At 39.3% G+C, this 11,894-nt stretch overlaps 2 protein-coding genes across 2 annotated transcripts; both read left to right on the top strand.

Annotated features, from left to right (window-relative positions):
• The first annotated feature begins 379 nt into the window (after nucleotides 1-379).
• Nucleotides 380-4,273, top strand: LOC121179036 (SUZ domain-containing protein 1-like). The gene is made up of 4 exons (XM_041033612.1): nucleotides 380-672; nucleotides 2,096-2,145; nucleotides 2,264-2,533; nucleotides 2,645-4,273. The coding sequence occupies exons 1-4, from the start codon at nucleotides 622-624 to the stop codon at nucleotides 2,754-2,756; spliced, it is 483 nt and encodes a 160-aa protein (XP_040889546.1). The 5' UTR covers nucleotides 380-621; the 3' UTR covers nucleotides 2,757-4,273.
• A 1,554-nt stretch (nucleotides 4,274-5,827) lies between these two features.
• necap2 (NECAP endocytosis associated 2) lies at nucleotides 5,828-11,377 on the top strand. Its single transcript, XM_041033597.1, has 8 exons — nucleotides 5,828-5,979; nucleotides 7,460-7,560; nucleotides 8,092-8,196; nucleotides 8,887-8,968; nucleotides 9,551-9,659; nucleotides 9,758-9,902; nucleotides 10,004-10,094; nucleotides 10,245-11,377. Exons 1-8 carry the CDS (start codon nucleotides 5,885-5,887, stop codon nucleotides 10,288-10,290), a joined length of 774 nt encoding a protein of 257 aa, XP_040889531.1. The 5' UTR covers nucleotides 5,828-5,884; the 3' UTR covers nucleotides 10,291-11,377.
• The last annotated feature ends 517 nt before the right edge of the window (nucleotides 11,378-11,894 follow it).

Here is an 11,894-nt window from a genome sequence, read left to right as displayed (position 1 = left end):
CAGTCAATCAGTCAATCTTGCTTTCATAAAAAAAATAAAGTTTTTATAAATAATTTGAAAGTGGGGCTCAGATAGTGTGAAAGCTTTACCTACAGTGTCTAAGACCCTTCAACAGCAGTGAGAGGTGCAGAAAACAGACAGGCTCAGTATTAGTTAACTTTCCCTTTTTTCCGTTAACTGCCGAATCGGGTCGAACTTCAGCGTCGTTTAGCGAAGTGTTAGACCACAGCTCACGTAACTGAACCCAGATAGAAATTATTGTTTATAATCGCCGTTTTTCCATCTGAGAGTGACCTGAACTACACCATCAGCCGGTGAATTTACCTGGGTGGACGTGACGCCAAATTTAAAGTAACAGGCAGTCGGAGGCGGGGGGAGGAGGAGGAGGAGGGGGGAGGAGGAGGTTACCCTCTCTAAATCGTTAAGCTAACAGGCTAACACGCGGCCAGGGAAAGGTTTGTGAGTCTGGTCCTTCAGCCTTCAGCTGATCACAACAGCCCCTTCAATCGAGCTCCACGCAGGCCGGCACAGACGCTGCCCTCCGTCACACGCCCCCGGCGCGGATGGGAAATAGCTAGCCGGTGGAGCCGAAGAGGTAACCAGCCAGCAGTCCTGTTAAACATGGAGGATGAGGAGGTTGCAGAGAGCTGGGAAGAGGCAGCGGACAGCGGGGTGAGAAACGCTAACACATGTCGCGCTAAACCAGGTTATGACCCGATTTCATTTAGAAAGGCACTCAGCAAGGATCCGCGATACGCTGGAAGTGTGTGGCGCTTGAACACAACTAAATGCTTTTTTAAATTATTATTTATTTTTTTTATTTCGGTTTGTTTTCTCATCAAAGATAGCAACCTCTCTTCCTGGCTGAGTCCTGCAGGCCTCGCTGTCCCATAACGACGTGGGGACCGAGTCTGGCTTCTTGTCTCGTCTTTTGCTCATCAGAGTCATTGTGTGTGTGTTTTTTATTATTATTATTATTGGAAATCCTGCATGGTAACCACAAAGGAAACTTTAATCCTACTTATCTAAGTATACTTTTTCCTATAGTGGAACCATTGTTTAGACCCGCCCATTGCGGAAATGACAGGCTGCACTTAGGTGAAGCATTACAGTACCATAACAGTGTAGTAAGTCAGGTTTACTGAAAGAGAATAGATGGAGTATAATCATAGAAACCTGGCAGTGTTTTTCCAGCATGTTAGTAGATGAAACTAGGAGTGGACCAAAACATTTGGTTTTAATCCATTTCCAAGTAATACCAGGGCCAGGATTACAGATTTCAGCACCTTTTATTGTTAAAAGTAGCTAATGTAATGTAAGGGAAATTAACACGTCATGGTTTATGAGGCTGTCGTTATTATTAAGTTTGCATATATGTTAATTAACCATAAATAATTTGCCAAACTAAAAATTTTGCTGCATTGATACGAGTGTTCACCTGTCCGCAATGTGATCTAATGTGATGGATCCCACTACTACAAGTATTGATACTCAAAACAAGACTTTATCAATAGAACTGATACCTTGGGATGACGATTAGTCAATTAATTGATTTGTCGAATGAGAGAAAGTTAATCTGAAACTATTTTGATAATTGCTTCTCAAATGTCACGATGTAATGACTTTCTTTGACGTATATGATAGTAAACAGGATATTTTTGGGTTTGGACTGTTGGTTCAACTAAACAAAGTGTCTGACGACATCACCTTGAGATAGTCTTTATTTAATTAAGCATTGTCTACAATTCACACATTTTTAAGTGGCTGTGAAAATACTAATTATTATTTATATTAATTATATATCTGTTATTGTAGATATTAAAGTATAGTAATGGTTGAGTTGCTGCATGCTCGTATCCACTCATCCTGATTGTGTTTCAGCGCATAATAATTATTCTTATTAATGATTAATCTGTCTGTTATTTTCTCGATTAATCATTTAGACGCTTTGTCAACAGTATGTTGGTAAATTGTGAAAAATGTCAGAACAAATTTCCCAAAGCCCCAGGTGATAACTTCAAATATCTTGTTTGACAGTATGAACTTGTTGGACAGTAATAAAAAACATAATAAATATGTCTTTCTTTTCTCCCAGGAAATAGAGAGAAGGCTTGAGGCTAAGCTGAAAATAACTAAAGAGGCAAAGTAAGCAAACAGAAAGTTTATCAAAAAAAGGTTTAATATGTGATATGAATATACACACTCAGTGTTTTTTTTTTTTTCTAATAATTTTTATTCCTCTCGCACTTTCTCACCTGTGCAGAAAGTCCACCTTGAGTTCAGGGGGTTCACCTGTGCAAACTGCTATGGTAATCCAGGATGAGTCTTTGCCTGCGGCACCGCCACCACAAATTAGAATTCTAAAGCGTCCTTCAAATAACGGTACCACAGGAAACCCTGCGTCCTCGACTCGTCCCTCTCAGCAGATGAAGTCTTTGGCCCAGAGGGAGGCAGAGTATGCAGAAGCCAGGAGGAGGATTTTGGGCAGTGCTTCTTCAGATGAAACACCTCAGGACAATCTCTGCCAGGACAGGTGAGGCATTACTACAGCAAAAACAACAAAACCCACACTTATTACACAAAGTATTACTTATTAAAATTAAAAAACAAATAATCTATTCTTCGTTTCTCCTCATGTCATTAGGCCCACTCGCATGAGTGTGCAGCAACCATCAGAGCCAGTTCGTCCAAACAATCATGTGATCCGCCAGCCCACCGGCCCCGACGGCACCTCAGGCTTTCGACTCTGCAGATAAACTGGTGTTGCCCGCTGCAAGGAAACAGCTGTCTCCCCGTAAGGCCATGAAGGGTGGCAGTTAAAGGGGTTTTGTGTGGTATGAAGAGCAGAGTGGTGGGATGACACACAGTTTGACAGACATGAGAAATATGAAGACGTAGCATGGATCGCGACGAACTTCTCCACCCTCTCTCTACTCTGCTTACTGGTGTGGTCTTTGCCTTGCGCCTTGTCTTTTCCTTCTGTGGAACGTTACAAGGGGCTGGCAGAGATCAGCCAAAGATCTGAAACTCCTTCTGTTCCACACTGTGAACAGGTTTTTGCCTCACATCCCTACACACTGTGATACTTTGATGTACCATGAGGTGCCCTATGATTTTAAGTCTGATTGGCCAGCCCAGCACCAGAGCATCAGGTGTCTGTCTCTTCAGGGAGAACAAGGAGAGCTTGTGAATCTGTGGGAATTCCCCAGAGACATGCAAACGAACGAGCTGGCCTTTCCACTGATGGACCGTGGATCATGGCTGAGTGTCCACCGGGGAGCTGGCCTCAGTTTGTTGGGTTCAGTGGAAATGAAGTGCTTTACTGTGCCGAGAATTTACTGTGTATTCAGCAGCTTGAGTGTGAGGTGATGGAAAGTCGTCCTAATTTCAGCCCTTTGAGGAAAAAGTGCCCTGTGCTCAAAAGTGCGTTTTAATACTGTAGTGGCCCAGACCAGCACTTTCCACAGTCCACAGGCCTCTGTTTGGCACTGGTGGCTATTGAAGAAATGCCCGGTGGGCACACAGCCTGTGGCCAAAGATTATAGATCAGAAGGACAGAGTGTCACTAAATCTAAGCTTATACAAGCAATAATAATGATGAAATTGTTCCCTGGATTTTTTTTTTTTTAACATATTGACTAATTACCTGTGCTGTGTTTTGTTTTAAAGAGTTTACATTGTTTTCATGTTTGTGTGTTTTTTTTTTCTTTCTTTTTTTCTGAGACATAGTATGTTTAAATCCGGAGATTAGTAGTGCATAACAGAATAAATGATGTAGCCTGCAAAGGAAACGTTACCGGTAGTGTCAGACCTATCCATGACTTAAACAACTGAAGTGATCATTCATCAGTATAACTGTTTGTGTTGTCCCACTGCTTCTAATCGGCATAGCTAAATTGGAACTTCTCTTACAGCCATCTGAGATTCATCTGTCTGGCAACGAGGACTTTGGTCTGTTTTTGCATCTGTTATTAAAATTGTGTTTTTTATTTGTTCAGAAACAACTGTTTCATGCCCAGCATGACACAATCACATGCAAATGTCCTGTCGGGGTCAGGGAAATATGTGATTTAAACTACAAAAATAATACAGGAAATCTCACCTTTCTAAACCATTGTCCTTGAGAATGAATCCAGATTCCACTGCCTGGTTTTGATGAATGTCTTCTTTTGTGCATTTTGTTTTTGTTTTTTTTTGACACACCAAGGTTTTAAAACATAGTCCGCTTGTTTGCAACCAACTGAAAATAAAAGTTCGCAAACTGTGAAATCAATATTGTAATAAAATACTGATGAGTCAATAGCACTGGTAGTTAGAGAGGTTCACAATTAACCAAACCTGCAGCAAGTTTTGAACTTTTTGACACTTTGCCTTAAATAACAGTTATCCCTGGTTACACTACTACACCTGGTAGTTCTGGTTAATTGTACATTTTGTGCACATGTGATAGGTTAATTATTTTGTTGAATAAATCCTGTGTAATTGAGGCACAGTTTATAGCTGCACTAAATTAGAGTTGTAGGCAAATACAAAACCACACTCTGTAAAAGTGCAGTCAAGCCTCTCTTAGAGACGTTCTCCATGGATGTGCTTTCTCCATAATTTTTATCCATATAATTTCTGGTAAGTTAATTAGAAACACTCACATGAAGTGTAAAGAATTGAAACTATGATCAACATTGAATTAAGGGTGTTGCTTCTACACAGCAGTGAACAAATGTGCCATGGAGCAAACTTATCAATATGACGAATGCTGCTGCATTTGTTCCACCTATTCAGCCTCACTACCTGCCAAAGAACAAGAACCCTAAGTTCAAAGGAGTTCATTGTTCGCTAAGGATTTCTGGGAATTTAAGTTGGAGTACAACTGGAGTTTGCTACGAAAGTTGTCTGTTGCAGTTCTAACATCTCAGTATTTTTGTTTCATTAGATAATTTATACTGTTAGTAGGAGTGACATGCTTGTAACATCTATTCATGCCCATAATACACTGCCCCCAGGGATCAGGTTTAATTATTGAAAGAGATTTGTAATAATTTTAAATTGATAGCTGAAAGCAAATAACCACCCCATACCTGTGTGATTTACCCATGATGCTTTGTTTCAGTCATTCACAGCCACCTGTTGTGCTTGAAGCCAATTTGATGTCATTGTTATTTTGAAACTTGGAAAAACACAAACAAAATTTGAATACCCTTTAATAAACACACTTCAAAAAAAAGAGAGCTTGGTGGATGTTTTATATTTATGAAACGTGGTTCTTCAATGCATATGTTATTTCTCAATTATTTCATGTGATGCAGATAGGAAGGTGGTTCATATAAAGACATAAAATTATTAAAGAATACATTTTCTTGCAGTGTCTTCACAAAGCAAAAAAGCACAACATGCTGAAAAACCTTATTTTAAAACATCAAGTGCTTGCAGGCTCTCTCACAGACTTTTCAAACCCTTTGCAAACTCTGCAATGCTGCAAACCTTATTAAAACCAGGATGACAGAGTGCATCTGAAATCATTAATCCTTTAAATATTTATTATCAGTGAAGGTTGGCGTCTCATAGTTCTACTATGATGGATTCATACCACCGTGCTGGAGGATTTCTGTGTGTTACTTACATGACAACCAGAAAAAATGGAGGCAGTCTCATAAAACACTCTGCAATAAATGAGTTTCATATAAACTAAAATGATGAGGTGATCAGGTTTTGTACGGTCCATCTGTCCCTGCACCTCTCAGGTGCTGCGCCCCTCCTGACCAGAGGCGGCGCTGTTTGGATCAGCTCCTCGGCTCCTGTGGGATCTTGTCGTCAGGTTTCAACCCACAGAGTCGTGGTGTCCACTGAAAGTCGGAAGTTGGTGTTTTTGTCAGTGAAACTTGACAAAATGGCAGAAGACAACAGTTATGAGTCAATGCTCTGCGTAAAGCCCGAGGTTCACGTTTACCGGATCCCACCGCGGGCCTCTAACCGTGGATATCGGTAAGATGACCTCAGAGAGCGGTGACGGTTGCAAAAGACAAGTCTGGGTCAGCAAAGCTAATTTAACGGAAATACATCCATTATCGGACAGGCAGTCAGTCGTCAGGATGGACGTTCGCTACTTTTCTCTGTTTTCCTCTTAAATGCAGTCGACGCTCACAGCACCACACCTACAGATAAACTACAGATTGTTACGATAAATGCACATAGTTCGCACACAGGCTAGCGGCTAACACGTACCGCTGTAGTGTCTACAAACAAATTCAGCTTAAGGAAATCGGACACCATCATCGACAAACAACTTACCTGTAACTCACACCTGTTGTCAAAAAGTTAACTTGAGCTGCCTGTGATAGACATCAGAAACTTTGACACTGCTGATAACGTTAATTAAATATGAAAAGTTAAAGGGTCCTTCATCTCGTAGGATTCTGTTGTAGAGAGACTCTGTGTCAACGCTGACTCTTCAGGTACAAATTGTCAGGTCCAAATTGTCTAGTTTACATTGGATAACTACATAAACAAAGGGAATATTCACTTCTGAGAAGCTGTTAACAGATAATTTGTGCGACTTTTGTTCTGCTTTTCCAAGAAAAGACTCAATGAATCTTTTGTCAAAATCGTTGCCATTCAGTTTTCTGTCAACTGAGCAATCAATCAACTTAATCATTTAAAGTACTTAATGGTTGGTTGGAAAAATAATAGAATTATCATAAATACTGGGGATCAATAGGGGTCAACAACAGATTTTTGATTTGGGACCCCCTAGGAGGTTAACCCAGTCACTGACCTTTGTCTGTCTAAGACAGGCTGCAGGTGTCCACTGAGGCTGTGGAAATTAGAATTTCCTTAATGATTAATTCAACAACAAATGTGTGGACTACTCTCTATCTGTATATACATTATTAACTTTGATAATGTTACCTAAATGCCTGTTGTTTTCTCTCTGTTTTGGTCATATTTTGTTAATTAAGATAGAACTTCTAATGCATTTTTGTTTTAATAATATGGAATGATATGGTTTTAGTTTGTGTGCTGCAGTGTGAGTGTCTTTCATCTTTTTAGCATTTGGTTTTTGATTTTAATACTCATGGTGACATTTGCGAAGCTTTGTTTCAACTCAGGGCCTCAGAACACCTTTCAAAGACCCACAGGTGTCATATTGTAGTCAGATGTATTGAAAGGATCTAAGAGGTGCTTCACAGCGATGGACAATTTTGAGATGTTTACAGATGCATTCTACTGTCCGCAGTCTTTTTAGCTGAAGTCCCTCATAGCTTTTCTTCATTTGGCAGAGGAACAAAAGCGCTCACTGTTTCCATTAATGTCTTGTCTTCCTTGAAACTTTTAATTTCACTTCCTCCTGCTGTGAAAAGCTACAGCTGCCTTAATGTAAACAGTGGTCGAGTCAGCTCTTCCTGTGGATGACGATTACACAAACCATTGTCACATTTTAGATGCCTGTTTCTCATTTTTCTAGTGCTGCTGACTGGAAGCTGGATGAACCTGCATGGAGTGGTAGGATGAAAATCACAGCTAAAGGCAAGATGGCCTTCATCAAGTTAGAGGACAAAAACACAGGTAAACAACTACACGTGAGGTCGCAGTTTCTGCACGTGTGTGTCAGTGTGTACAAAAAACAAACTGTTTCACAGTTAAGTCATTCATGCAAATTTCTACTTAACCCAGAACTGATTCATTTATTCATATAAGTGAGTCTCTTCCAAGTGTCAGTGAAGCACTGGTTGTTTAAAGTGAGCCTCCAGTTCTTTTGAATTTAAGAGCAGCCGCGATGACTGTAGCCACAAAGATGGCAAGAAATCCTCACCGGTTTAGCCATAAAACAGAGAGAGAGCCTCATTACCCTGCCTGCTCTGCTTAAAAGCACTAAATATAGACTCTGTAGTAGTTAGTTGATGTGGGTTGCTTTGTTAGTGTCGCATTTGTGTGGCACAGGAGGTTATTTCATTTGGTTTGGTCACAGTGCGATCAAAGCTCCTTTCAACAAGCTTTTTTTATCTTGCATTGTCTTCCACTAGCCTTTTTACGTGATTGTTTACCACGCAGAAAATAACCCTAAGGCACCATGTGGTGTAACTTTGTTGTTTGCAGGAGAGCTGTTTGCACAAGCTCCAGTCGAACAGTATCCAGGTTGTGCAGTTGAAGCAGTCACAGACTCCAGCAGGTATTTTGTGATCCGGATAGAGGATGGAAATGGTAAGGCACTTTAATCAAAACTATATAAACTGAAATTTGAATTTTACACTTGTATAATGTAGCACTGGGTAAACTTGGAAGGAACACACTCCAGGAACACTGGATTTTTATCCACTTACCATATTGGTCCAGATAATACCCTGATTTAAAGACAGCTTAGTTTTTGTATAAAATCTTTGTCAAAGAAATACTTTGAATAAAACAAAGTAGGCAGATACACTGTGTTACCCATCTCTTAGATTTAATGTCACACTTACAAAGACAAATTTATTTGAATCTAAATTTATGAATTACATTAAAAAGCAAGACTGTAAACAGTGACAAACTATAGTCAGTGTTCCTAATGACATGTTTCCGTGTCAAGATAATAGTTTTCAAATTGGATGGTGGCAGTGAAATAGATCATTAGCTGGTCCCTGAACTATTTTGCAAAACAATTTTGCATCGACAATCACTATAATCTTAAAAGTGACACTGTGGTGATGTAAGATGTTAAACTCGGCCTGGTTCTCAGACAGTCGCAGAAGCACTCCACCTGTCAGTCTTGCTGTCAAGTGACAGAAGTTAATCAAATCAGAATAGTTTATAAATATATTTGTTGTATGAATACTGAAGGAATACGTATGTTTTATCATGTGATGCAAAAGGAACCCTGTCGTGATTTTGTCTTTGTAATTGCTTTGAATGAAGGACGTCACGCTTTTATTGGTCTGGGTTTTGCTGATCGTGGAGACTCATTCGACTTCAACGTCGCTTTACAAGACCATTTTAAGTAAGTTACCCCCTTTTGCACATATATTTTAGTGTCCGATATGTATTTATATATACAACCTGTCATACAGGTCAAACAACCTGTTACATGTTTCTAGACATATCTTTGTACCTTTTGTGCAAATGTGGACATAAACTTTAACATTCACCTCCTACATATTTGCTGTAGGCAATAATTGTGACAATAATGCACATTTGCACTGGATGCATATGTCACATTTATTCTAAAGTTATTTATTGAGTCAGTACAATACGTTCTGTAATAAAATCATTTTATTCTGTAATAAAATTAAATTTCTGTTATTAAAAGAGGATAAATATTTTTCAGATGTTTCCTGTTGACTCAAAGATTTTTTTTTCCAATTTAAGTGTTTTAGAATGAAAACTAAAAATATTAACTGTGAAAATGTTAAACTCTGTCATCAGTTAACGAGGTGGTTTAACCCTGTAGTGGCATCAATGTGATGTCTCGTATCTGCAACTGCACCAGCACACTTTCACTCTTAAGTACCACTTTAAAGTTGAACTCAACACAACGTTGTATTAGTGATAATGCCTATGCTTTCAAACTCTGTTTCTGAAGGTGGGTGAAGCAAGAAGGTGAGCTCGCAAAACTGGAAGCTTCTCAGAGCACAGCACCTAAACTGGACCTGAGCTTCAAAGAGGGACAGACCATCAAGATCAGCATCGGGGTGAGCATGTCGCCCAGACATCGCAGATGGAAAAAGATAAGAGTAATTACATTTTACACAATAAATTGACTATATGAAAATGTGTTTACCTACCACAGAACATAAAGAAGAAGGATGCAGGTGGTGCCAAACCACGGCCAATGGGTGGGGGTCTGCTCCCACCTCCACCTGGAGCAAAGGCTGGAGGTATCGTACCGCCTCCTGGAGGACAGCAGACAGCCCCAGCTGTTCAGACTAACACTGGTGATCCCCTTGCTTTTGAATCAGACTAAATTTTTATTAAACATCTTCACATGATGTTAACATCACTCATGTTCTCCATAATTGTTTCTCTCTAAATGCAGCCCCCCTTTTAGACTTCGGTTCTCCCTTTCCCGTCCCCGCAGCCCAGCCCAGCTCTGACATGTGGGGGGATTTCACATCTGCAGGTTCCAAGTAAGTTTTTCAGAAAATGTACCCAGCATCTTTTTGTTGTGTGGTAATCCATCCCCTCCATCTGTCATCTTCTGTGTTAGTTTTATATGAGTGTTTTTTTTTCTTTCCTCACCCCATCATCACTCTCATCCCAATCTTTCTCCTCCACAGCTCCAGTAAAGATGCTGTCAAACCAGGATGGGTGCAGTTTAGTTGAGTCGGGAGAAAGCGTGCACACACTCAGGTTCCACACATTCCACGGACAGGACCATTGTGGCAAAAAAAAAAACAAAAAAACAAAGAAAGAAACTAAAAGAGAGGATGTTTTTACAAGACTTGACTGGGTCATTCGCTGCACTCGTTCTGTAAAGAGTTTGTTCACGTAAACTATAGCCCACTGACCAACAAACTCTGGAGGAGCAAACAGTACAATGTACATATATTTTTTCTTTTTTTCCAATCTTAGTCTTTTTTTTCCACATTCTGCTGTGCAGTGGGATCTGTCTTTTGATTCTTAGTTGTCAGGTAACCACTTGACCGTCGCTGTTAGAGCCTCTGCTCTCTCTGAGAAAAGTGAGCATAGTGATGGTTGAAGGGAAAGGGTTTTCTCTCGTCACACTAACCAGGTGAAAACATCAGTCCGTTGCCTTAAATCAAATGTGCCCTTATTTTTTTCCTCTTTTCTAGTCCTGTCACTGTCAGTCTACCCAAAATTTTGATTTGATTGTATCCCTCTGGTCCTTGTCTTCACAACATCATGCATTTATTTTCCGAACAGTTTTCTCAATACACCAGCACCACTCATGTCAAGGTTTTCTTCACCATTTGGGAAAGTAATATGGTTTACCTATTGAAGTATCCATGTTTTGTTTAGTTGTATGTCAGTGTGTGTTTTCTGTTTCTATTTTCATCTTCCTAGTTTTTGTTTTAGGAGATTTTGCAAAGCTCCATCGATATTTGATGATTAGTTTTATGTTAAAGCTCTTAAGCCCTCATCAAAAATACCAGGATTTTTTTTTTTTTTTTAATCGTGGTGTTGGAATAAAGTCATGATTGCCATTTTGTCTGTCATTCAGAGCTTGAAAATGTTTTGTTGGTGTGTTCATGCTTGTTTTTGTGTACACCCTTCACATGTCTTTTCCTCTCGTGTTGTTGCTTTTTAAAATGTGCCTTTTACCAAATTGAATTTTCCTTAATCTCGTTGAAGATTTGCATTGAGTATTTGATTAAGTGCCTTTCTGAAAATGATCTAAAATGTATAAAATGTAAACCTATGTCTTCATGTAAATAAACGATATATTTCATTGGCTCTTTTACTTTTTTAAAAATGTTAATCAGTGCGTGTCGAATCACAGAGACAATTTTATCTGAATCCCTTTGGTCTCTGAGGCTCATGTTAGAGATTTCACCTCTTCACTTCCAGTATGTTGTTGTTCAGTATGCTGTCAAACATCACAGTGTTCAAAAACTAATGATAATGCATAAAACTGTTGATTATATAGTATGTGGAGTTAGTGTTGAATATCTTGCCTCTTTACCTCCTTAGGGTAACCAAAACTTAATTACCTGTTCTCATACAGTAATTCATTTCAATCAGGAAATTTTGTGTTAATATAAGACATTTGACCTTATATGAAATGTCGGACTTGTGCATCTTTTAAAATATTTAGCACCAAAATAGTTTCTTCCTACATATGTGTATGTGTATATATATCCTCAGATCCTTTCACCTTACCACTTCAATGGCAATTGTTGAATAAAGATTTGTATATTAGCAAAATGTGCCACTTTAAAAAAGTAATCTCCCACTGAACCGTTACT

The sequence above is a fragment of the Toxotes jaculatrix genome, chromosome 3, assembly GCF_017976425.1.
Source record: "Toxotes jaculatrix isolate fToxJac2 chromosome 3, fToxJac2.pri, whole genome shotgun sequence".
Taxonomy (NCBI): Eukaryota; Metazoa; Chordata; class Actinopteri; family Toxotidae; genus Toxotes; species Toxotes jaculatrix.
Note: the sequence above shows the minus strand (reverse complement) of the source record. Positions and strands in the feature narration are given on the sequence as shown.